Source organism: Protomyctophum parallelum, assembly GCF_964188405.1.
Source record: "Protomyctophum parallelum genome assembly, chromosome: 8".
Taxonomy (NCBI): Eukaryota; Metazoa; Chordata; class Actinopteri; order Myctophiformes; family Myctophidae; genus Protomyctophum; species Protomyctophum parallelum.
This window is the reverse complement of record NC_139703.1, coordinates 25,532,899-25,559,864: the sequence shown is the minus strand read 5'-3', so window position 1 is coordinate 25,559,864 and position 26,966 is coordinate 25,532,899. Positions and strand designations below refer to the sequence as shown.

At 42.4% G+C, this 26,966-nt stretch overlaps 1 protein-coding gene across 2 annotated transcripts; it reads left to right on the top strand.

The window, feature by feature from the left end:
- The first annotated feature begins 509 nt into the window (after positions 1-509).
- On the top strand, positions 510-25,603 carry sdc4 (syndecan 4). 2 transcript variants are annotated; one of them, XM_083771871.1, is made up of 5 exons: positions 510-775; positions 19,954-20,170; positions 20,621-20,670; positions 21,044-21,242; positions 21,705-25,603. In XM_083771871.1, the coding sequence occupies exons 1-5, from the start codon at positions 722-724 to the stop codon at positions 21,854-21,856; spliced, it is 672 nt and encodes a 223-aa protein (XP_083627997.1). In that variant the 5' UTR covers positions 510-721; the 3' UTR covers positions 21,857-25,603. The 2 variants fall into 2 exon arrangements, with proteins under 2 accessions (XP_083627997.1, XP_083627996.1); XM_083771870.1 differs by having other exon boundaries at positions 19,951-20,170.
- The last annotated feature ends 1,363 nt before the right edge of the window (positions 25,604-26,966 follow it).

Sequence of the window (26,966 nt, the reverse complement as noted above, 5' to 3'; positions counted from 1 at the left end):
TAGAGGTCTAGGCCTACTATTTTACATACATCTCAAATAAACACTATACGATATCAAACAGATAGGGGGTGGAAATTGGAAAACTGGAAACATGATGGGAAAAAAACCTTGTTGTTTTGTGTCATTTATCTCCTACGCTTGCTTTATTATTTTTCTTCACCGGTGGACTTATATTCTAGGTCTCAGTGAACCAGTGTATCAATAAAACGTAAAAAAAAAAAAAAAAAGAAAATAGAAGAAAAATACTGGGAAAACACAACACAGCAACTCCATTCGATAGGCCACCACTTTCGATGTACCAGAGCGTCCGCTTCGGGAGAAAGGAAAGGGGAGGGTCAACCTGTAGAATGCAGAACACGGCTTTGGGGTTTACCGTAAACTGTGCGGTAGCCGCGGCGCGGCCCCACGGCCCCGATTGGTCGCCGTGCTGCTCGGGGGGGTGGAGAGACGCGACGGGCAAAATATAGAGGCGATCAATGTGCAGGAGCCGCAGTTTAGTAGTTGATCAGTAACGCACAGAACACATTACGCAACAACAAGGTGATAAAGGTTTGGACGCAACGTGAAGTTTTTCGCTTTTTCTGGAACTATTTCAACGGACTCTATTAAAAAGGATTTGAGACACAACTTTGTTATTACTTTCTCTGCGCTACTAGTTTTTTTGTGTCTTGTTTTATTTTTTTAATTCCGAGGCAATTACATTTTTCGCATCAGGAGAACCATGTTGAAAGTGTGCCTCGTCTTGTTCTTATTCGCGTCCGTTTACTCGGAGTCGGTAAGTTGTTCATTCACCTCTTGTATAAATACATTTCTTAACATTTTTATCCCTGTTTTTGCCCCATTCCTTCCTTCCCCCTCCGAAACGGAGGCTTCTGCGGTCCTGAGCGCTTTTTAGACAGCTTTCATCCGATTCATTTCAGTGAGATTAAGTTTGTTTTTACACCTATGTGTTGCGCACGTAGAACAGTTTAAATTAAACGAATAACGCAACGATGGACGAGTCGTTCAGTAACTTAACCGAGCCCAGTGATTTGTTAGCTTAGCAGCTTCGCCGCTAGCTCTTTGGCCTGAGTTGTGAGGGTGAGGGGGGCATCCATCTATATGGCTGGCTGCTATTATCCTCGATGGGGCCCTAGAATGGCTTTATCTTTGACATTTCATTTCTGTCTTCTACTCCTGGCTGTGACTCATTGTTGTGGACAATACTACGCCTGTTCGTTTATGAAAATGAAAGGACTGGCTTTTAACACTAAACATCCCCAGCCCAGTGGAGAAGTAGCAAGTAGGGGCCTCTTATCTATGTTATCAGTGCAGACGTTTTGTGGTGTATAATTAGGTGATATGTCTCTGCGGTCAGACACCGTGTGAAGTGTCATATTGGAATTTTAACGTGTGATTTTGATTTGTGAATGGATGTATGAAGGCGGTAGACTGGACAGGTAATGGTTCCTGCTTGTTGGGGCGATAGGGGGTCATATTAGTTTGCAGTTAAAAAATCACGTCAACATGCCCTTATAGTTTTGTTTACACTTATGCAGCAGTATATCATACTCACTATACAGGTTTGACACCTACAACTCTACTGGTATCTCATGTCCCTCTCAGCTTTTGCTTTTTGTTTGTTTTTGTTTTTCTTGGTGACTATACTGACTAGATGAAGTGTGTGGACCCCCCCCTAAAAAAACAAAACAAAAACAATTAACTGATGCATTTGCAATTTGTATGTGTCCCAGTCCCAGGAAAGAATGGCCATGTGATAGTTGTTTTTGTTGTGTGTGTGTGTGTGTGTGTGTGTGTGTGTGTGTGTGTGTTCTGAGGGGTGGATATGTGGGTGGGACAGCTGAAATCTGACTGTAGGGGGTATGCCACCCACCCAGTCTTTGACACACTAGGTGGGGGGAGGGAGCAGTGTAGTGTGTAGATTAGATTTAGAATAATTATGGTGTGTGCATGGGGCAATAATCTGCTAGCACTGGACGTAGTGGATGCTGACTTTACCAGCAGCCACTTGTGACTTTCAGATTTGTGGACAGCCCAGACAAAGAATTTGAGTTGCCCTCTTTTGCAAGGTTGAGGACTAAAAATGCACATATGGTGCCAGCCAGGTAGACAGCTCTCGCTCAAATAATGTGATTATTTGATGTTTACAAATGTTGTCATAATGTGAAATGGTGGAATAATGGTACTAATAATATTAGTAAAGATGATCACTGTTACAGCCTAGGTATGTTAGTTGTAAGTGTGTAGTTTCTACGCAATTTTAAGATTGGGTTGACATTGTGTTTAGGGCATTACCAGATAGATGAATAGATAGATGCATGATCACTGATGTGATCAGATCACCCAGGTTGGTACAATTACTTTGAGAAATCAAATCTAACTGAGTTTGCCTCCTGGCTGTTGGCTAACCAGTTTCTTCAATCAGTCACCTTCTAGTCAGCTGTCATTTGAAGTAAAACATTAGCCTAAGGCTTAGTTTGTACTGTCAACAGGTTTTTTATGTTGAAATATGACATTCTTGCCGAGTGACAGGGTGTGTGAAGTACAAATTTGGAAATTGTCTTTACAGTGTTTTGTTATGAAAGTTAGTGTCCCAGATCTTAATTAGTCCATGTCCTGACTAAATCTAGACGGCTTCAATGAGAAAGAAATGCAACATCACTAACAAAGCTACAATGTTGGGACTATGTGCTATGAACTAATCGACCTTCAGGAATGATATTTTTATGTTCATTCCCCCCCCCCCCCCCCCCCGGTTACTAATGTTAACCCATGTATTTCCAGTGGATACTTGTGTTCTGTTCTCTCAGGCTACTTACATAAATGGTACTGTTTCTATACTAATCTCAAAATGGAATGTGTGTCATTAGCAACCAAGCATTGAAAGTTTTGGCGGATGATTAGAAATGATAATAACATATTTATTTATTTAACATCAATAAGAAGACCCGAAGTCCCCTTGTCTTGTATGGTAGATTTTTTTTTAATATATCACATTTGTTACATGTGTAAAGACACAAGGTATAAGGATCTGTTGAAAAATCAAACACAGACTTTGCTGTTCTGTTGATCAAGTCCCTCTGGTTATTCGTTAAAATAACCCTCCTGTGGCTGTGTGACAGTCATGCGTTTCTCTGTGTCATGCAACAACACGCTGGAATTTCCCATGATTGGTGAACTGAGCGTAGGATTTCCACTGGATGGAAGTTTTGAACATAAGCTTGCCATCTTTGTCGCTATCCAGGGTGGTATTTACACATAGTACACACACTCAAACCCTATGTAGTTGACCCAGATCCCACAGCAATATTATCTTGTAGATCTGCTATTTTCAGAATAGTGTTAAATTAAATATAACATTAAATAACATTAAATATGTGTTTAATGTAGCGCACATTGAGAATATGCTACATTCCTCAAAGCCATGTAGGTTCTGCTTGCTCACTCCTCTTAACACTCCCATCTCTTTTTTTTTGCATTCCCCTGGTGGAATGTGACCTCTGGTGACCTTGACTGGCCCTCTTTGGGATTTTGCACACTTGGAGGGATCTCAATGGGCCCTGGGTCCTTTTCATAAGGGACACTCCTTTCCCCTGCTGACTGAGCCAGCTCTAGTGCTTCAACTGTTCTCACAGCAAGATCAAAAAGAAAATAAAGGGGCTTCCTTTGCATTATTTTGTATTTTATTTTACTTTCTAAATTATATATAGCCTATATTTTTCACTCTCTGTCTCTATGCTCTGACTCACTGTCGTCATCTCTAGTTCTCTCTTATAAGTTGTTGGATAGGCACTAGGCAGGGGCTTGATTGTTTTTTCTCTTCACCCTTTTCCTTTGATGACTACTTAGCCCCTAACTATGACAATCCCTCCACCTCCCTCTATTCTTTTCTTCTCTCTTCCCACAGAGGTCATTAATGGAATGTGGGATTGGAGCGCCAAGCTAATCGATACAATGTCCTGCTATCAAACAATAGCAAAGTCTGAGATGAAACTCAGGGCTTTTTCGGAGCAAGAGGCATGGTTGGAATGCATTGTGTTTGGGTTGCATGCGTCTTTTTAGCTGCCAAACTGTTTGATGTGGTAGGCCTGGCCTGCCTAGAACCACATCATTTCCTGTAGGCTTAAGTAGTCTTACTACTTAAACTTATACTTTCTTAGTTTAACTCTGTTCTGTGCAATGATAAAGGGCTTAGAATTAGAACTCTAGCAAACTCACCCCCAATCTCAGGTAAGATGAGGAAACCTGAGGAACTTGTTTGTATGTCCTTTTTACTATGTAAATTGACAGCTGACTTGACTTTACTAATCAATGAGTCATGACTTTGTGTGGTTGGGCAGATTGTCATGGTAACCCTTTTTGATATCAAATAGACCTTCTGAGCCAACCAGCCATGTACAATAGACAGTCTTATCAGTTTGTCATAGATAAACCAGGCCGAACAGTCTCGCTGTTAATGCTTTTTCTCCCCCTCTCAATAGCATTCACTGCCCATGTATGGCTGGCTGGCAGCAATATGTGAAAACGATTATTATTTTCTGCACCTCAAGATTATTTCTTGTAATGTTGTACAAATAAGAGACCAAGCAGTTGGGGGTGGATTTAATTTAGGCCTTTAGGAGTAAGAATTTAAGTAAGTAACTCCTGTAGACTAAGATTTTGATTACATTACATCTTTGGTGTAATTTCAGTCACTAACAGTTTAGTTTTTTTGTTGACCCCAACATATGTGTTTTATGTCCTGTTAATGGGGCTTGGGAACAGAAAACGGATCTATGTAAAAACCTGGACCCTTGTGCATTGCATCTTCACTTAAGTATTTTAACTTTGCCGGCCTCAATGAATTCATATGTTACATTACTGAGATGGGAAGAAAAAAAAACTTTTTTGCAAGATTAGCTCCTTGTTGAGATGGTTGAGTGTCTGAGATGACATCTTGCAGTGATTTTAATCAGGGCAAGAAAATCAAATCTGGATGTGGTTTTTGCCCCCAAGTTAATCCATGTCACACAACCAGATCTAAACCCCAGTTTGTTGCCTCCGTCGCCTTTTGGGGCCTCTGGCGCAGCCTAGTCCATTTGTTATGTCTCGTTGGAATGTAGCCGGTTTTGAATTTAGCCCCCCGATCATTTGCACCAGAATGAGACCGCCTTTCCCCCCACCTTTTTTTAAAGGAAGTTTTTCTTTTTTGCATGATGGGTGAATTGAATGCCTGTGTGATGAAAGAACACGTAGAGAGGGAGGGACAGAAAGAAAAAGAGAGCATGATAAATGGTGTCACTAGGATGTAATAATGGTTCCTGCATTGCTGTCCGCTGGTCTATAAAATCCCTTTGGACCATGGAATGTTGGCACAAGGAAGGGAGGCTTTTTGTCCTTCCTGCTTGTGCTGGAGAGGAGTTATTTGATTCCCGGCCTCCCTCATATCTATTCAACCACTACATATTCTGGCAGTTGAAGGTAGCCAACATGAATGTATGTGGTGCCTAAAGTAGGTCTGTGAACGTACTGGGGCCACGCTTGGCCCAACGCTTCTTATTCAAATTGATTCCAATCACCGTACACTTACAGTGTATGGTGTTAATTTGAGTCTGAGATTGTACAAATGTAATTGGTTACATTTTGTATATTCTCAGAGTCTCGGTTACACATGGATAAATAAAAGAAACTGAACATTTTACAAAATGTAGCAAATTGTATTTCGGATTTCACTATTAGTTTAGCAGTGCAAGTCAATGTTGTGCATACAAATGTGTTCTTGGCTGAGTGAGTGCTAAAGTATTTAAATGCATTCTTATCTACAAAAGTTGACAAAGAACACATTCTTATTTACAGCAACGGCCTGGGAAAGTGGCCTTAAGAGAAGCATGCAGTAGGCTAGCTCACTAATCCCCAACCCCTACACATACACACACACACACACACACACACACACACACACACACACACGCACGCACACACACACACACACACACACACAGATTCTTGGATAGAAGTCTGCTGTGGTTTTGTGGTGGAAATAGCAGTGGAAATCATAGCGAATGCCAGAGGAGAACAAGGAATTTGGAGTCTTGTTGTGGTTGTTTCCTTTTGGGAAAAGTATAATTATTATTTTTTGGCCTCAGACTAGAGTAACTTGATGTGGCCACCATATTTCTTGGCTTCTTCTTCTGCCTCTGGCTGCTTTATCATACTTGACAGATACTCTGATTTCAGGCCTCATGCCAGGCCAGAGTATGAGCTACTAGTATAAGGCCCCATGTAGTGGTGGTTTTAATGCTTAGGCATTGGGGGGAAAAAAATCTTTAAACTGGAGTTGCTGACCTAATATTACGTATATTATTGTATATCAATGTAGATTTATTCTATTTGTTCTGTTGGTATGTTTCCTAGCTGCAAAGTCTCCAGGCATCTAATTTCTAGTACTGAGACTTGTCTACTCTGTGTCACAACAACAACCTCTTCGTTTTGAAGTTTGCATGCTATTTGCTCACAATTGTATTTTCTCTTACATCCCACAATTTTACATATTAGAGGGTAACCTAAGCTATAATGGCTTATTTTAGTAGCCAGCTCCCCTCATCCCTTCTGCGTCTGAGCAAGCTGTGTGTCTCAGCAGTTTGCCAGCTTGGTCAGTGGTCACAGAAATTGAGGACAATGGCTACAAGAATGTTGTTTTGTCTTGTAGTTCAGCTTTTTGCTTTGTCAATCTGAGTGGCTCTTGAGACACAACTTAATGTTTATCCTCTGTGGAGATAACTTGGAAAATGTGCTCAATACCCAAATCTTGAAAAAAGATCAGAATCCACTCTAGTATCAAATAGTCGGACAGAGGTCAGTGCACTTGCACTTAGGGGGGAGTGTCCTTGATCAAGACTGAGTTCAAATTATCTGTTGTAAAGCCACTACTGGTAAGAGTCAGACACCTGACCGAATATAAATAAATACAATTATGCCATTGGTTATTTATTTAGCTCTGGAGACTTCCTGATTTGGAACTTGATTGACCCGACCCTGACCAACTGAAGGCTCTGACACACACGTAACACTACCTCTCACGGACACACACGCACACAGTCGTCAGTCACACACGTCCTCAGTGAAACACACACATATTATACACACACGTCCTCTCAGTGAAGCACACATATTACACACACTACCTCTCAGTGATACGTGCACGTACACACTACCTGTCTCAGACAGCCACTAAGTCAACAGAGAGAGTGCTTTCGAGTGGAATGAGCGGTTCTCTTTGTACAACTGTACACTAGCTCTTATGTGTCTCACAGTCTAGCATGTAGTACACAGTATAATATCCTCGGTATTAATTGATCTCTATTTATGCAGAGTGCACAAATGAAACCAAATGGACCATAAATAATTGACCAAATTAACACTACAGGTCTGTCTGTCTGTAGGGGTCAAAAACACTGAGGATGTTACTGTGTGTGTGGTAGTAGTACATTGTGCACACATGTACTGTCTGAACATCGTGTCTCTTGTTCAGTGTATGTGAGGTGAGTGAGGTCTACATAAGGGTGAGCCACCATTCCCGGAGGGCCCTGAAGCCTTCCATTTGCACGGAATACTAATTGGTCAACTTCCAGGTCTTAAACAAATGCAAACTCGTGTCATGCACGAGTATTGCTGTCAAGACACGATTGTGTATTTTATGTTGATTTGTAGTTTGTGTCATTGAGGTCCTAAATCTAACGGGTGATATAGCCATGTAATAAACCAGGCGAAGCCAGCATATATTACTGGATAACAGACATTTTTGTGAAGAATTTGAGGACCTTCTGGCCCACAAGGATGAATTTGTTGGGAGTCAATCACCATTATGGTGATGTCTTTTTGTCAGGTCTGTCCATCAGCATTATGTTAGGAGTGTGATATTTTGTTGTTTACCAATTTCAACTAGTTCCATGCTAGACAGCTTTTTCGAGTACCCTTCAAGGAATCTGATTATTATATCAGTTTGTGCCAATAATTGAGTGGCTTCAATGCGTGGCTTTGTGTGTAAAATATCAGATCTAAAGCTCACGATGCTTTGCAATGCAATGCAACACGTTGAGCAATTTGTTGTTTTTAACTAAAAACGATTTAGTTTAAAAGTGACTAGAGGAAGGTGTAGGGGCCACAGTGGTAGGCTTACACAGCAATATTTGGTGCTCTGTGTGAGACTTATAGATGTCTTTCTTGGCCACAGTGTTGAAAGGAATGTGGTGGTGGCTGACCTTGCTACCCCACCACCACACACTGTATGATATTGGCTGTCTTATTGTCTTCCTAGACAAAATGTCCATAGTTGCATGAGCAAAATCACTCATTCATAAGCATCATCATTGTGTCTTTCAGTGTGACAGGGTTAAGAACCCATACGATCAGCCAAAACATATCCACGTTCATAACCTGATAATATTTAAATAAGTCTATTATGACCGCCATCAACAATTAACTGAAATGCACATCAACAGCATGGATGCTTTTCCTTTTAATAATGTAAATGCAATTATATGTAGAATATTCTTTGTTGTTTTGCATCATCTTAGGCTGAATCCCCTCTTTTGGCTACCAGCTGTGTGCTGAACAGCCATGTCTCTTGTTGACTTGAAACAATAACTATGTGTAACCTGACTTTGATGTGACCAGTTGAGCAGATCCTGACCGACACCCCAGACAGGCAAGTGAATGTGACCGACACCCAGACAGCCCAGTAAAGCAGTCAGGCCTGAGTCACACGATGCCATTTGAAGTTGTTGACAAAGTATGGAGAGAGACGGGGTTGGGCCAAGCAAGACTGACCTGCTTTGTAGTTTCACAAAAGACCATTTCTGTATTGAATCAGTAGTCCTTTTACTTGTGGCGTTTTTACCTTTTGCATCAAAGTCAAAATACTTGGGCTCACTCGAGTTTACTCGGTGAATCAATTACAAAAAGGAATGCCAAAATGGAATGTGCTGATCTGAATATATGTCTGTAATGGCAGTTAATGAAAAGGACTGGTGTATCGTTGTATAGCCATGTTTTTTTTTTTCTGTTACGCAAAAGTTACAAAGTAGTAAAAATTTGAATCCTGAAAAATAATTGGACAATCAGATTTCGAGCTTTCATCTTGTTTCAGGTAGAAGATGGAGTTTAAGTTTAGCCACTGGGGTGAGAGATGGGACTGGCTGTACTAGGCCACGGCAAACATTGATGATGTACTGTTTAACCAACTGTAGAACGTACAGCTTTAACTTATTAACATGGCCTGTACTGAGTACTGTACCCTGTGAGATCACACGTACAGGAAATTGATTTAAATTAGTGAGGAATGTAAATAAAGGGTAATTTATTTATTTAAATTGGACCCGAGCGATGGTTTACTTTACGATTGTAACTCTTGACATTCTGCTGAGCAGAATTCAGGATGATGTCAGTAACACTAGCAGAACAAAGGGGATCATTTGTCATCATTGACGTTATTATGGGCCACAAAATGTAAGCAATGCTAGTTGTTTACTCGTGTCATACAGAGATATAATTATTTAATACGTCATTATTTTCTGTTGCAAATTGATTTGTGGTGTGTGTGTGTGGAAATGGCCATGTTATTTTCCCTCTATTATTTACCAATTTTTCCCTTCAGGACTTAAAGGTTAGACACATGCGGTCATTCATTTTCTGTCCCATGCAGTCATTCATTTTCTGTCGGAGATTTCCTGTTTTGCTGCTGTGTGCTATTATTTCCTGTCCTTTTTAAACCATTGTCCTGATCGCTTTCCCCGATAACATCCACTCGGTAGCTCAAATGTAGTCTTCTGCAGCAGTGCTTTGCCAAGTCTTTGATGGAAGGCGCTGATATGGTCCCTGAGGGAATGACATCAAAGACTTGAGAGAGAGAGAGAGAGAGGGGGAGAGAGGGAGAAGATGGCAGGGTGAGACATGGAAAAGGAGGAGCGTGCACTTCCATAACTACTCAAGCCCTATTTTGTACTTTTGTCGTATGATGGTGTTGTGTGAAAATGGTCTGACTCTACACTCTACAGGTTCACAACACACCATGATGGCTTTCATATCGGCTATTTGTTTTAAATACTTTGCCTTTTTAATGGCGTGCCCAAAATAGAATGCCGCAGGTTGAACGTGGATACGAGGAGTTTGTCACGACCCGCCACGGGCTGTCGGCTTATCAATGCATCAGTCATGGATTTGCAGCGATACGAGGCACCCGGACGGTATGCAGGGATGGTCAAATCGGAGGGAGGAAGTAACCAATAAAGCCATTACGATAAGATACAGGACGTTCCCCCAGGAAGTGGTCATCGAAACTCAATTTGTCTTATCAGCGCAAACTGAATCAACATGGTCTGCAACGGAGCTGGCTTTCTATACGTTCCGTCTTATCTCCACAGGCCAGGAAAAGAACAGAATCAAAGAGAGACTGGAGTAGAAATGTGGTGTTTCTCAAATGTTTCTATGCCTTTTTGCCATTCTTTGACCACACACATGCGTTCATATGTTAACAAATGAAACTTGTATTCTTTCAGTAAAACCAGACAATATACAGACTGGCTTACAGGAATACAAATAAGGCATGATACCGGTAGGCTATTATTGGCAGTACAGTATATGTAGGCCAGTTCATGGTGTCACGTGTGACTGGTTATATTGTTCACCTGAATGAAGTCTATCTGCCATCTGTGTGCGTTACCAGGTACCAGGCTATTGTGAGTGACTTGTGTATACATGGGGTTGCTATAGTGTGTCCCACATGACTCTGGTAGCTGGAAACTGGGCTATAGATAGTCAGGAGGTAGAGGGGAGGAATCTAGAGCGTTATCGCTAGGGTAGGGGCAGAGGTTGATGTGTTTTTGCAGCAACTTTAAAATAATGAAACAAACGCATTTTACCAAATACATTAAATAGTTCTATATATGTGTTCTGGCCATTGAGTCCTTGTTCAGTAATGGGGGTCTCCCTATGATCTCTCCAGTTCTTCATTAAACCTAACGTACAGTAAATGTCCCTACTGTCGGGACACATGTTTCATCCAACCAGGAGACAACTGGTTGGATGAATATAAGGCGATGGGTAGGATGTGTGTATCTCTCGACAACGCAGCATACAATTGGTGTTGGCTCATGGTATCAACCCAAAGGAGAGGAGGAAGGGAGGGGTGGATGTGCGGAGTAATGACAGAGGAGGGTGAGGCAGGAGAGGGCAAGAAAGGTAATAAGAAGGGAGAGAGAAAAGTGAAGAGGGGATGACAGCAGGACAAAAGAAGATGAATGAAGAAGCTGTAGCAGAAAATGAGAAGAGGATCTACTCTTGTCAGAGAGAGAGAGAACTGAAGTGAACCTAGGCCTGCCACAATTATTACACAATCACATATTTGCCAAATCGCAATAATTTCCTCCAAAATCATCATCATCATTTCCATGTTAAAATGTTTCAAAACATAATGAGAATTGCCGATCTACAAGCTATAGTGGTTCGAAGCGACAAGTGCGCTTGTAGATCTGCTATTGTGTAGATCTGCTAGCTTGTCTTCCAGGCAAACGTCTAATCTCTCTTTTGGGTCTCGAGCTGAAAAGTTAACCCCCCCCCCCCCACACACACACACACACATCGAGTAGTGTGCACTGGTGAGTGGGGGTGTAGAAGAAAACAATAATTGTCCTTTTCTGTTGAAGGGTCAACAGACATCGGGCATCACAAAGAATAAGGATGCACATTCCTGTGTGGTGGTATTTCTTTTGGGCCTTTTCAAAGCCAGTTGCCTCCTCCATGCAACTGCTTGAATAGAACAGATGCCTGTCTCTGTGTTGGCAGATGGAGAGATTGTGCCCCTGTTTTAACGAAGTGGAGGGAGCGGGGGGGGCCGAAGGCTTAGCCCTCATTACCTTGGTCATTGATATGCTTCCGAGGCGCCCAGTGGTATTGTTTGGTCTCCATTGAAGGGACAGACTGCAAAGGCCGGCGGGTGTCTTGACAGACTGCTTTTCAGTATGTTTCAAGATGGCCCCGGACGGGTAGCTTTAGGATCTTTGCGTGAAGAAGACCGAAAAGAACCACCACTTCGCGAAGGGGGAATCCGTCTTTGAACACATAGCTTCCTCTGTGCATTTGACAGATGACTGCTGTGCACCAGCAATGGCCTTTTGTGCGTCGTTGGGACGTCTGCCTTGCTAAAGGGCACATGACAGTGGTTAGTAACATTTACCCTCGAGTCACCAGTTCACTGCCGGAGGAACACAACCCTCCTGTTGATTGCAAGCAGTCAAACAAATGTAAGTTGTTCTAAAAATAGATGGCTGATTACCTGCCAACGAAGAGACTGGTAGACACATGATGCAGTCTCTGCCCAAATGTATTTGTCTGTTTACTGTGGCGGTGTTAAGTTGCTACCACAGTTGTTGTCACCCCTGAGCAGTCACTTAAGACATTACAATCCTCTTTAAACTGGAAGTACCCTGTTGTCTTGGAGGCTTCTTTTGATCAGGCAAGCGAGGAGGAGAGTGGGTGGCTAGTGTGACATGAGCAGCTCCATTCATGGGAGACAAAAAGTAAGAAGGGTCAAGAAATGTCATGTTTCCTTTAGCATAAATTCCTATTTTGGGTACAATATTTCCCATTCACACCAAATCGAGAGTGACATACGAAACTTGTGCATCACAGAATTCTGTATGAAATTCCTTTTTGTTTTCTCTGAATGAAATTATTTCACAAATCGGAACTCCACGTAATTGAGCTCAACCTGAGTACCAACTAGTGTTCTTGTTTCCTGACTGAGTTCCAATGGATCACATGGTTAATGGCTTTTATCTACAGCAGTAGTTCTTAAACACTTATGAAATGGAGTGAAAGAGTTACAGTTATTGTCTCCTGAACAGATTTAGTTTTGATCTCAATATGATATAAAATAAAAACCCAAGTATTGCTTTCTATTCAATAACAGTTGTGCCAGTCAGGGTTTGCATTTAATTTGGGTTTATCCATTAACTGATCAGCAGGTTTACACAAAGTTTCAATGTTTTCAACTAGCGTAACAGTAAAATAAGTTATGACTTTCTCACATAGTAGTACCTCAAAGCAAGTTTTACTTTGCTGTTTTATGTCTGTGCTACTAACTCTAAGCTAAATTATTGCCTTAATGGCAACAATTAAGAAGTCTGTATTGAAACAAAGAATGCCTTTGTTGAGATATTACATTACTTTTGTTTAAACGGGACAAAAACCTTGTTCTTGTGTTTCCATGCTTTTGTTTCTCTTTGAAGACAAAATGGTGTTCCATGACCAATCTCCTTTTTGTTTTCAAATGCATTTGTCCTGATAAAATAAGATATGTTGTGTTGCCTGTATCAACTGTTGTACCACAGGCAAATATATTTTCACATTGCTCTGTAAAGTCTTGTTTTCCTCACTGGTAGACCGTCTGTGGTTTGTTCATGCCCAAACCCCATGCAGGACATGGGGAGGCACGTTGTGGTTTAAACCTTGTTTTTAAATGGCTGAACAAATAATTAAGTTAAAAGAATTGTATCCATCTGAGAGGCGATGTTTTCTTTCTATTTTACCAGAAGAAAAGAAAAACACCCAAAGTGCTGAGGTCTCATCAGATCTTTAGAGAATACATTTTCAGGTCAGGATTACCAATTTCATCCAGTTGGGAGTAAATACTCCTATTCAGGATAAGCAAGTGAAAAAATAAAAAGACAAATTGGAGCTGAAGCACTATAATTGTTTGATTAATTAATTGATGAATGGGTTCTCTAACTTCTCTCTCCTGATTGGATGAGATTAGTGTCCCACCTGAACATGTATTTTCTGTTTTCTAAAGAGCTGGAGAGACAGAGAGTTTCCTATTACTGACAAACACTCTATAGCTATTATTACTCTCAGAATATAGAGTTTTAGATGTTTGTTATAACCAAAATAATATCACTTGCAGTACTTTCTTTTTTTTAAATGATGGCCTGAATGATGAATGAAAGTCTGTGGTTTAAACTAAGGTGGCTGAAGGAGCACATGTTTCCATGTTTAGGTTTGGTTAGCCCTTGTTATTTCTGTCTGGAATTGTATGCACTGACCACATGAAGATGGCCTGTGCCTTGACTTCTAACCTATTTTGGCGTTCCTCGCCTATACTCGGTTTATCTGCATTCCATGACGGACTCTTTGCTTAGCTAGTGCCTTGTTAGTGTTTCATTCTGCGGTTGCTCTCTGGCCCACAGCAGACTGTGCTGGAATGCACGTAGCCCCAACTGTGTTGCTCAAGAACATCATCATAAGACATAATTCGGAGGGCACAACCCTAGATTACAAGGGTTCACTGATGTTTTCTACACTATTCAAATGTGGCAGTTGTGTTTAATGGGGTATGTTGGTGTTTTTTTTATCTATATCCATTCCCGTTTCAGTCATTGTACAGTCCTAATGTTGCTGAAAGATTTACCCATACATTCATGGGTATTTTCAGTGTATGAGTCAAGAGTTTTCAGTTTTGTGACATCAAGAGTGTGCACCGTTATCCTGTTTCTTAATTATATTTTTTGCAATGTGGGATGTGGATGTAGTGCTGGTTCTAACCTCGCGAACAGGAATGTCACGTTTACAGATAACTACAGATTTCCACCTTGGAACCGGGGCATCAGATTCCGAATGTGCTGTGGAGGTCACTGCTACTGTATCCAGATCGGTTTTGTTCTGGTAGTAGACTGTAACAAGGCCATTTATGTAACGAATAAGAGGTCAAATACATTCTAGGCACTGTCAGATGCATGGAAGTGTATGAGAGCCGGTTGGACAAGCATAAGAATAAACACTAACTTCTTTTGAATTGACAGATAATTTGTTCAGGTAAATAAAAGAAGACACACCACGCAGTGTTTTCTGATCTCTTGTTTTTCTGCACTGCTGGTCATTGGGCCGTTTTGGGTCATGGCAGGACTCTGGTGCTGTTGACAAGCTGTCAAATGACAGTCCACAGTGACGGCCGTGTTTTTTGTGTTTTTTGTGTGGATGGAAAAATCAGTGCTTGGATTGACAGGATTAGAAATGATGAAGGAAACGCCCCCAAAAAAGTGGACTAAGCCTCAGTATAAAATGTATTCTATACTTTGTCGTCGCCTGGATTACATAACTGCTACATATGGCCAGGTGCAACAATTGTGTAATGCCTTTAGTTACCGTTATTATCCTAGCTATTTTTAACTTTCCGGGAACACACGCACGCACACAGTACAACAAACACACTGGCTGACATCATGACTCCAGGTTAACTCAAATTCCCTCAGAAATGTCAGCTTGTCATTCCCTCCCTCCCCCTGTCTCTTTCCTGTCGTGACCTGTCTCCGGAGACCGCCTGCAAGGCTGTGGTATGTTCTGGATGTCTTGGAGAACTTCCGTTGCAGTTTATATACCCGACACAGTAGTACACGTGGTGTTGGTTCTTGTGGATGGATAGGGCTGTCGCATGAAATGGCGATTATCTCAAAATAATTGCGATCAGGCGATTATGTAATATGTTTGGTCAGGGTCAGGCGGGCCCACTTGTAGACTGGTTTCTTTCCATGTGCTTCTGGGGCACATGGTTACTCATACGCTGGGGGTCCTTCAGGGGGTCCCCAGCTAAATGATTGATAGTTCGGAAGTAGCGGTGTGAATCTTTTGGTATCCCGTGATTCGATTTCAATTCCTGCGGCCAAGATTTTAATTCTCAACACTTGCCAGTACACAGACATTGCTCTGAAAATGTTCCAGTTATTCTCTGGTGATCCTAAATGACTGAGGTCAATATGTCGACTATGAAACATTTAGTTTAATTTAGTGACTCAAGAGGTTTATCACTCTCTATCAATCTTTTGTGACGTGCTCTGCAGAAGGTGCTGAAGTTTGATGTTGAGCTCCAGTAATAATGGTGAAACGTGTGAAAAGTACAGTGTAGAAAAAATGCATTCTTGTGTGTAAAAAAAACAAATAAAACGATGTACTGTACAAACGGCTTGGAGAACAACCTCTGTAGCTGACAAAATCACGATGTGTCATAGGATTCAACGTCATTACTCACCTGCTAAATCCATGCCCAGAGGACGTCGTAAAAGCGTGTCAAGGAGTAGGATAGGCCGCGGGATAGGCTTATTCTTCGCGGAATATTATTGCGAAAATGACTCCCCTGCTCCCAGGATTTTGACTCACACATCCGACACCTGATTGAATGGGCCTGACTCAGATGAATACACATTATTGTTGACAGTAAGTGTGATTCCTATAAAGTGATTCAGAGAGCCTTGTCCCTGCATGCCCCAGCAGGAGTTGAATCTCATCTGAATAGCAGGGGAGGAAATAAGGACCCGGTAGTCACCATTTTACGGCTTAGGATTAGACACACACACACACGCTGACACACGTGCGTGCATACACACACACACACACACACACACAGGAGCCCCCCCTGTGTTCCATGTATGGGGTTTAGATGAGGACAGAGTAGAGGATTTAAGTCTACTTTGGATTTGTTTCTGAACATTGTTTCTTTTGTCAGTCTCTGATTGAGGGCAAGTGTCACACATACACGCCTGTGCAAATCACACACACATGGCGCAAAGAAGGGCCGGGAGAGAGATCAGGTCAGTGAAGGAAAATAGTCTGAGAAACTGAAGTACTAACACAGAGGTAGAGAGAGAGACGGCAATGCTGAACGAGATTGAACGGCAATGAGAAAGGAAGGCAAAAGTTTGAAAAAATATTAGATGCTTACGTAGAGTTCATATAAAAACTCAAAGAAATGGGCATGATGGAGACAAAAGTGAGTGAAGGGCACACAGAACACAGCAGGGTAACGAGCAGAAATGTGAATTGGACAAATGGAGGGCAACATCCAGGGACCTCGTATAGCCAACGGGAGTCACGTTAAAATGGCTGCGCCTGTTTGAAGCCTGTGTGTGCAGAGCACTAAACAATGGAGCCTTCCCTCCCCTCTAGTCATATATGCCACTTTAAAGAGGGAGAGGATTAACTTCAAACAGTGCACACATTATTAGGAAAGAAGGCATTTCTGATGCACACACAGACACTAAAAAGGCCCCCCAAAAAACGTTAGAAGGAATACATGCAGCACTGCAGGCCCCTGGGCTGCCTTGGCTACCAAATGGTTACCGTAGCAGCAAACCCTGAACATTAAGACCCCTTAAAAGAAGGATGGAAGTAATTGTGTGTGTGTGTGTGGGGGGGGGGGGCGCATGTGGTGAAGTGCCTAGGCATGTTTCCAATATGTTTTGGGGGGCTTTCTTCTTGATTTATTGGAGGTCTGATTGAAACATGTAAGCCTAGGGCCCTAGGCTAACCTTGCTATATGCATTCCTCTCTATCTTATCTCGTCATTTGTCTTTCCCTGGTCTATTGTTCAACATTGCATTATTTATGACATAAATGTCTGTCTCTTTAATGGTTTGGTTTAATTCAGTGACTACTTGGGCAACATTCTGAATGAGAATTCGGAAAAGGAATGCAAGTCCTACTGTAGAAAGAAGTTAGAATCTGCACTCTTTAGTAAATGCTCATCAACATCCTCCAATTTCACGAATGCATTGGATTATTAGCACTATTATCCCAACTCTTACTGTGTGTGTGTGTGTGTGTGTGTGTGTGTGTGTGTGTGTGTGTGCATTCAACAGCCCTGTGTCCTAATCCCATTCTCGTTGCTCACTGGGCAAATGGTCAATCAAATTAATAGTGCTAATATGATTGAGAGGTTGACGTGTCTCCTCATTATGTTAAGCTCTGTGGTGATTAGTGGTTTGTTAAGTGGAGCTATGCTACCGCTGGGCTGCGGGCTTGAATAAATCCTCATGGACGGAACCCATTGTACACTTCTAAAGCTGCGTGCCCTGCATGCAACGGTGGATTCACGTCCTAGCTGCTTGCCTTGCTTGCGACCGTGAATTCACTTATTAGCTGCATTGCATCCGGCATCCAACAGTGTGTTCATTTCTTGGCTGCATGCCCTGCATTCAACTGTGAATTCACTGCTTAACTGCAGGCCTCTCGCATGCATCAGTGACTTGCAGCTACACCGCAGTTCGGCTGAATTGGTTGGGAAGTTTATGTTCGCTTCTTTGTTGTTGGAAGGACACAATTGGAACTGATACAAAAGTTACAAGTATGCTTCTCTGTTGTTGGAAGGACACAATTGGAACTGATAGAAATGTTACAATTACATAATGTCACTATTGTATCTATGTACATTTCAGAAAGGAGAGGAACAATAATGTGTGTCCCATTAACCCACTGCATATTTGTCATTGATGCTGGTGTTACCCTCCCTAAAATGACGCTATTTCGAATGGTAGGGTTAGTGCGGTTGGACCTGCCTAGTGCCTGGTTGGATACAGGTTTAAATCTATTTGGGAGTACAAAAAAGGAGCTGTTAACCCATTAACTGGCTTATGGCCAGTGACGTTAACCTGACTTTGCCAGATGGGGGCGGTATTGGGTAACCATGTTCCCCAACACAGCATCCATCTGGAATCTCTCAGGGAGTTCAGCTAACACCGAACAGCTCTGTGGTCTAACCAATCAGCGTGAGCTAAGGGCGGGATATGTGCGAAACCGGATGTGAAGCTATATAGACACGTCAATATGATTGGTTGTGTTTGCACGCCCACACGGTGATAGACAGACGGTCCCATCCAATCATCTACCAAGTATCTTGAAAAAAAGGAACAGCCCCGTCATCGAATTTGCTTCCGCGATCCCAGATCCCAATAAGCTGTGAAACAATTTTGTGTAGCAAGCTTCTTGGATCTGGCAGCGTCAGGTTACAGTGACGTGCCTGGCTGACGTAGTGAAATCATTAAGATCTGGATCTTAATATTCTTTCACAGCAAATGTCTTTAACTCATATCTTTGCTTCTCTGGGGGGTCCCTGGAACAATTTATTTCGGTGGCCGGTGGTCCGGTGGCCAATTTGTGGACCTTGACATGAAAACGTTTGAGCTCCACTGACATAGAAACATAGGTTTTTCAGAAAACTGTCATGATTTAGATTAGAAGACAATTTGTAGAATCCGGTCTCGGGTCCCTCATGTTAATATACCACCCTCTGTAACCGCTCCTCTCTTACATGTGCTCTCTGTAACCGCTCCTCTCTTACATGTGCTCTCTGTAACCGCTCCTATGCTACCGTGTGCTCTCTGTAACCGCTCCTATCCTACCATGTGCTCTCTGTAACCGCTCCTCTCTTACATGTGCTCTCTGTAACCGCTCCTCTCTTACATGTGCTCTCTGTAACCGCTCCTCTCTTACATGTGCTCTCTGTAACCGCTCCTCTCTTACATGTGCTCTCTGTAACCGCTCCTCTCTTACATGTGCTCTCTGTAACCGCTCCTATGCTACCGTGTGCTCTCTGTACCGCTCCTATGCTACCATGTGCTCTCTGTAACCGCTCCTATGCTACCATGTGCCCTCTGTAACCGCTCCTATCCTACCATGTGCTCTCTGTAACCGCTCCTATGCTACAGTGTGCTCTCTGTAACCGCTCCTATCCTACCGTGTGCTCTCTGTAACCGCTCCTATGCTACAGTGTGCTCTCTGTAACCACTCCTATCCTACAGTGTGCTCTCTGTAACTGCTCCTATCCTACCGTGTGCTCTCTGTAACCACTCCTATCCTACCGTGTGCTCTCTGTAACCGCTCCTGTCCTACCGTGTGCTCTCTGTAACCACTCCTCTCTTACGTGTGCTCTCTGTAACCACTCCTCTCTTACGTGTGCTCTCTGTAACCACTCCTCTCTTACGTGTGCTCTCTGTAACCGCTCCTATCCTACCGTGTGCTCTCTGTAACCACTCCTCTCTTACGTGTGCTCTCTGTAACCGCTCCTATGCTACCGTGTGCTCTCTGTAACCGCTCCTCTCCTACCGTGTGCTCTCTGTAACCGCTCCTCTCCTACCGTGTGTGTCCCAGCAGGTGAGGGAGACCGAGACCTGGATGCCCATGAAGACCACACAGACCGTCGGCATGTTGACGCACCACGAAGACCTGGTCTCGTCGGGTGACTCCCAGAACGGCTCCGATTTTGGCTTCACAGACGATGAAGAGGACGACGAGGACGATTATGACACGGACACTCTGTATGATGACGAGGATGAGGACGATTATGAGTTCTCAGGATCCGGTCAAGGAGGTTCGTCGTTTTATCCTTTAAAAAAAAAAAGAAAGCAAGACTTTGAAAAAGAACATGGCAGTAATTGTAATTCTATAATTTATAAGATTTTTTTTATTGGTAGGTTGAAAGTAATATGACAAGAAATGAAGGGGGGGGGGGGAGACGGCAAAGGCCGTCGGGATCGGGAGTCGAACCCGCTGCATGCCATCGGCCTAGGTGCCCAGACGACGTCCGGGCCAATTCTGTCATTATAATCTTTTTTATTTTCCTAATTTTTGCCAACTAGAAAAGGCGTTCTAGTGAAGTTTCTTATTTTGCTTGCTGAATGCTGAATGTTCCATTGTTAAGACCCCGCCCATTCAGTATGGAATATGAATTCTGACCACAATGGTCGCATTGCTTGTCATCTGAGATTGTCAGAAAATCTCACATGGAACCACCTAACTGAGAATCTCTGTCCCTCTACAGCAACAACAACCGTGCCAACCAAGAAGGAGAACGCCAGGCCATCATCTAAGGTGAGGTTGCTCTTACTCCTCGGAGAGATTCTTTGAACGAAGGTTCAAATAGTTTTGAACCACCACAATTTCTGTGTTAGCCGATACCAATGTTGTGATCTCCTGTTGTCTTTATAGCTATCTAGCTATATATCTCGTGTTGTGTTTATAGCAGACTCCTTACTTATATATGCACTTGCATTTTGGGCAACTCGAAAGCAAACTCCACATGCCCCAACATTTTATTTACCTGCCATAATGTCAACCTATGTCGGATCGGTGGTTAGACTGGCATATTCGCTTATACCGATATGACAAATAAGGGCCGATACCGATACAGTATCATCTCTAGTAATGGAATGCTAGATCCTAATGCATCTCGTCTCCTCTCCAGCCCGACGTGTTCGACAACAGGATCCCGGAGGATCCAGCGCGGCCCACGGTCCATGTGGGAGATCGTACGGAAGTGGAGAGCAACGAGATACCTCCACTGGGGAGTGATAAGGTCTCGGTTGGCGAGGAGCACCCCTCCAATGTCCTCATGTCCCATGCCAGCGACGAGAGCATCTTCAACAAGACGGAGGTCCTTGCAGGTGAGCCTTCCGCACTTGTGAAAGAACTATGCATTAATCCTTGTACATTATTGTGTCAGCTATAAAATAACACTGTTTGAGGCTGTGAACCAGCTTATTTTCTGCTTTACCATATGACCGTGTAAAAAACAATAAAGTGATAAATGGTCGGCATTTCGACAGTGCACTTCACTATGTTCTTTACAATCACACATTCATGAAGACCAAGAAAGGCACCACCGACCTGAGATCCAGGATCAGTTCGAGAAAGAGACAAAAACATGTCCTTTTACCTCCTGAGCCATTGCCACAAATAAAACGATAAATAAAAATAACTGACGTATCAAAGATTATAGTGCCGGCAGGACCTCATATTTGTGAGCTTTCCTACTTTCTTTGTTAACAACAAACGAACGTGACCTGCCCTCACACGGCTGCTTCTTTTCCCCCTAACGCGTTGCTTTATATTCTGTCTTTCTTCAGCTCTGATCGCGGGCGGGGCTGTGGGGCTGATGTTCGCCGTGCTCCTCATCCTGCTCCTCATCTACCGCATGAAGAAAAAGGACGAAGGCAGCTACGACCTGGGGAAGAAGCCCATCTACAAGAAGGCCCCCACCACAGAGATCTACGCATAGATGGCCCTCTCTTCTTCTTCTTCCCCGATGACCTCCTTTAACTTTTAAAACCTTTTAAAAGAGTCCTCCTCAGGGTCGCCACAGACCCCTTACAGTGCCTCACCATCAATCCCCCCCCCCTCCCCCATCTTACTCCTTTGTCTTTGCTGGCTGTTGGTAACAACACGGCAACATCCCTGGGAGAGAAAACCGGACACGCGGTCGATTGATTGCAGATGTTCAAGAATCGTATTATTGGTGCTCTCCTATCCTATCGGAGGCTTCGATGAACATTCTTTTTTTTCCCTTTTTTTTCCTGTCATACAAGGAAGAGATGTGCCAGGGCTGGACCATTTCAGTTGCCAAAACCATTTGGCACAGGATGACCCTTTTTTTTCCCCCAATCTTTTTATTTTTCTTCCTCACCTTTCTCTCTGCCTTTGTAAAAAGAGGACAACTGAACAGACAATTGTGGACTTAGCAAAGAGAGATGTAACTCTCCCCTCCTCTCTATATTCCCACTTTACCCCCCCTCTCCTACATTTTCTAACACTAACACTGTGCAATGACGTTCCCTCATCATGGTACACATTAACGGTCCAGTTATTTATTTTCCCTCTCCTTTTCCGTTCCCTCGTCTTTTTTTTTCCCCCTTTTTTTTTTTTTTTTCTTTGTTTCTGAAACTTGTATGTGGACTCTGGTTCTGGTGCTACAGATGCCCACGTTAGCTGTAGAGAGTGACTTTAATTTAAATTTTATGTTTTATCTTTTTGATTTTATTTGTTTTAAAGACAGAAAGAAATCCTTGTGAAATCTCAGAAGTTCATTTTTTATTTGCTATTAATAATTCCTTGTGCTCAGAAAAGTTAAATTGGTTGGAAAATATAAACTATAGTAATCTTGTGATGATAATAACTTCATTGAGGTACGCTCTGTCAATCCGTTAATACCACACAACTTACCAGAAAGAGAAAAGGCATCAAATCTCTGATCATATTGTACAGGACTGTCGAGTCGGACTTGTGCAAAATAGCAATGTTTGTTTTCACCTCCCAAGATCCAACCAGATGGGTTGCTTTAACCCCCAAATGTTAAGACGCTGCTAGTTGTAGGTAAGCTGTCATTCACAGCTACTAAATTAAATGATCTGTATTATCTACACATTCTGGTACTTTCTAACTTCAATGTGTGTGGGGGGGAGGAGGGGGGGAAACCCTCACAAATCTGGCACCTAAAGGAAGAAAACGAACTATTTTATTATGCTATTTGACCCAGGTCTGAACCCCCCCCCCCACACACACACACACACACACACACACACACACACACACACACACACAGTCACAGAGCAAAGGATCATCTTCAGTGTGTGGCTGACGGTACATCAAAAGCCTGGAGGATGTGTCACCAATATAATTATCGCTGCTGCTTCGGGGTTTGTCTTTGATTATTGTGATTTGGATTGTACTCAAACCAACATGCTCTTGTAGGATGATACACCCACATTCCCCTCACACACACACACACACACACACACACTGTGCTCAACTCCATCACAGTCCGACATCATGATAGTTCGCTTTGACCTTCTTCTCAAATTAAAGTTTGTGTGTGTGTTTGTGTCGCATTGACATGGCTTGTTCTACTAGTGATGTATTTGGTTCCATGCCTTGCCATTAAGCTATACACACTGGCCTTTTGTTTGTGTGCTTGTCAATCAGCAGGCACACATTTGAAGTCCAAATTCTGAGTTCCAAGCTCAGTTGAGAGTTCATCAAGATTCCCTGGTCCATTGGTCCAATGGTCAGGATAAATATTAGCTCCGTGTCAGGGAAACCAATCAGGGTTCTGTTTTTGTTGAGAAAATCTGTGTAAAATGTTTTTTTTCTTTCTTTTCTTTCTTTTCTTTAATGCTTGTCTAATGAGCTAGACTGATAGATTCTTTCTTTTATCCATGGGATCATCAATGTCAATCATCCGAATCAGTGTTTCTCAACAATCTGAATTTCAAGGAACCCCACGGGTCAATTTGGAACATTGGAGGGTCCCTGGACCCCACTTGAGAACCTCTGATCTGAATGACTGACTGAATGGATTGTGCGTGCACAAACAAGCATGCTATGGTTTTTGATGCTCATTTTTCTCAGCTTAAATAAACACTGTATTAAAAAAGCACACAGGCCGTTCTACCAGAGAACTACAGTATCTGTACATAGTCATCGGAATAATGTAACATTAAACTTGGTACTTAGCCGTTTCTTGGCAAAAAAAACCCTGACAACAAACAAAAACGTTACCAAATATTTAAATGCCAAATTGTTTTCCTTTTTCCCTTTTCTTTTTTTTTTTTTAATTCTTAACCACGTGAACCATAGAATCCCTAATATGGGTTAAACATTCAGCGGAAATAGAAGATCTACATGCTGCGTGATTGGCTATTTTCGCTGAAGAGATTTGGTGTAGAGGGAAATACTAGCGGACCTAGTATAGAACCCCAGTCAACCAAGTATTTAGGGTTTAAATGGGGTTTAACCTGAATTTACTGTAATGGATTGGTGTAAAGGGGGGCTTCTGTCATCCTGCTATCATGTTGAGTGAGCGAAGCCTTATTTTGATACCACCAATGCTACCTAATACTAACTCGCAGTCTGTCAATATTCTCCACTGCAGTGCCCACCCCCCTCCCAATGTTGTTAGTAGATCAACTTTTTTGTATTAATTTAACTGTCAAAATATTTTATTGCCTTCTTTCAGGTTTTCCCTTCTTTTTAAGCTGTTGTATATGTGATTTTAAAAGTTTTATATACACTAGTACCGAGATTCTCTGAAGCAAATAGTTTTGAACCTTTTTTCTTTTTTTTCCCCTTTTTTTTATCATCTTTTAGACTTTAAAAAAAACGGTATGTATTTATGTGTTCTTTGTTAGAAGGATTGCTGATGTGGTTGGCGTTTTTAATCATTTGTTCGTCTGTCAGGGGGACGTTATACTGATGAGCCATGTTGTCCGTAGCAGACCTAGGTCCACTTGCTTACTGCTTACAGTCCAGTGTTTCCCCACTAGCCTGTGAAACCTCACTTATTTTTGTTAGCCAGACACTTTAAAAGTTTTAGCAGTCAAAGGAGAGTAAAATTGCCCAATCAAAACGGGTTGGTGTACCTGCCAAAGTGGCTAGTTAGAATGGAGTCCATTTGGTTTGTGAGATGGGTGGGGAATGGAATACATTTTTACAGAAATGTTCTGGCGGATTTGGGCACTTGCTCCAGTCGGCCTGTCGTGATGGGCGGCCAGCCAGGGTTTCCAGTTTTGCATCCGATCTCGGTTTCGATGCATCAGGTACAGTCAATCCCAGAAAAGAAAGCATTTCAAATACTAACTTTTTCAATGTCTCAGAGATTGCTTTAGGCTGTATGGAGTGAACAGATGGTCAGAATGCATAGTGGTTGTGGGTGGTGTATCATATCAGTTTGACTGCAGATATGAGTAGATCCTAATAGAAATTAAACAAATTTAAATGTATTAAAGTGGGGCAATCCAATTGTCTCTGAAACATAATTTGAGTCCAGAAGAATGCATTTCAAATGGTAGTTGGTCCTAGGTCTGGTCATTTAGCATGGGAGAGATATGTTCTGCTGCTTACTATGTCACAAACATCACATGTGAATCACCAATGGAATGGAGGAGCCAATGAATCATTGGCTTCTGCATGCAGGTTCTGATTTATTATTGGAAATAAAGCTATTTTTATGCACATTAACATTTTAACAATGCCTCCTTTGACTGAGTCTTTTTTTTTCTCAGCTCGATTTGTGCATTTTCTAAGTTGAATAGATATTCAGTGGTAGGACGGTATTAAAATAGGACACGGTCAAGATTGATAGATTGATAAAGATGTAGCTCTGGTCCATAGCTCTGGACCAGAGCTAATAAAGATGGATGGATAAAAAAAAGTAACTACACCGATCTCACTGTATGACCAGCTGGCTAATTATTTTAAGCAAACAATTTAAGTTACTTTTTCTGTACGCACAATCTCTGATATCAGGGACTCGAGATTTTGACCCATTTTTGCCCTTTCCCTCTTGTATATTCTCTATTCTGACACTGCAGTGTTTAGTTAGTGCTTCTCATAACTACACTACACATACCTACTTGCATGTTTTGACCACAAAACCCTGCTAGAAATGAGGGCATTGATTTAGTGCATGTGAGGCCACGCCAGAAGTTAAAAGTTAAAACTATCCCAGTGCTACATTACATAAGCCTGATTTCTGCACTGTCGTACGGCAGCGGTGCTTCCCACAAATAGCAGAGTTACTTGTAAGCTCACAGCTTGTCACATTGTGACGTGTTCTGAGCTTGTAGGTTAGCTATTTTCCGCATGAGACATTTTGTTTTTGTTTTTTCCCCCAGATACAACAAAAACAACATGCATACAAATGACGGTGAAATAAATAAAAAGGTAAATGGTGCATTTATTTAGCACCTTTATCCAAGGCGCTTTACAGAGATTGTGCATTACATTCACACACCGATGCCGGATGAAACCATGCAAGGCACCAACCTGCACACTGAGAGCAATTAGGGGTTCAGAGTCTTGCTCAAGGACACTTCGACACTAACTCTGGGGGAGCCCAGTTAACCATGGAGTACCACAAGGCTCTGTACTTGGTCCCATCCTTTTCACCATTTACATGCTTCCGCTCGGTCAGATCATCCGCTAACATGATCTACGGTTCCACTGCTATGCTGATACACAGTTGTATCTCGGCACTACACCAACCGCTCTGGATGACCACCAACCTCCTCAAACTCAAACAGCAAGAAAACAGAGCTCATGATCATGGGTCCCAAGACGCAACTTGAGAAGATAGGACATTTTCTTCTCCAGGTGGATGGCTGTTCCATCTCTCCATCCCCCGAAGTTCGCAACCTGGGTGTCATCCTGGACTCTACCCTCTCCGTTCAATCCCACATCAAATCTGTTACTAAATCTGCCTTCTTCCACCTCAAAAACATTCCCAGACTCTGTTGCAGAAACACTCATCCACGCTTTCATCTCCCGGCTGGATTACTGCAAGTTGCAACGGTGTTCTGATCGGCCTCCCCAACAAGGCCCTTGACAGATTGCAA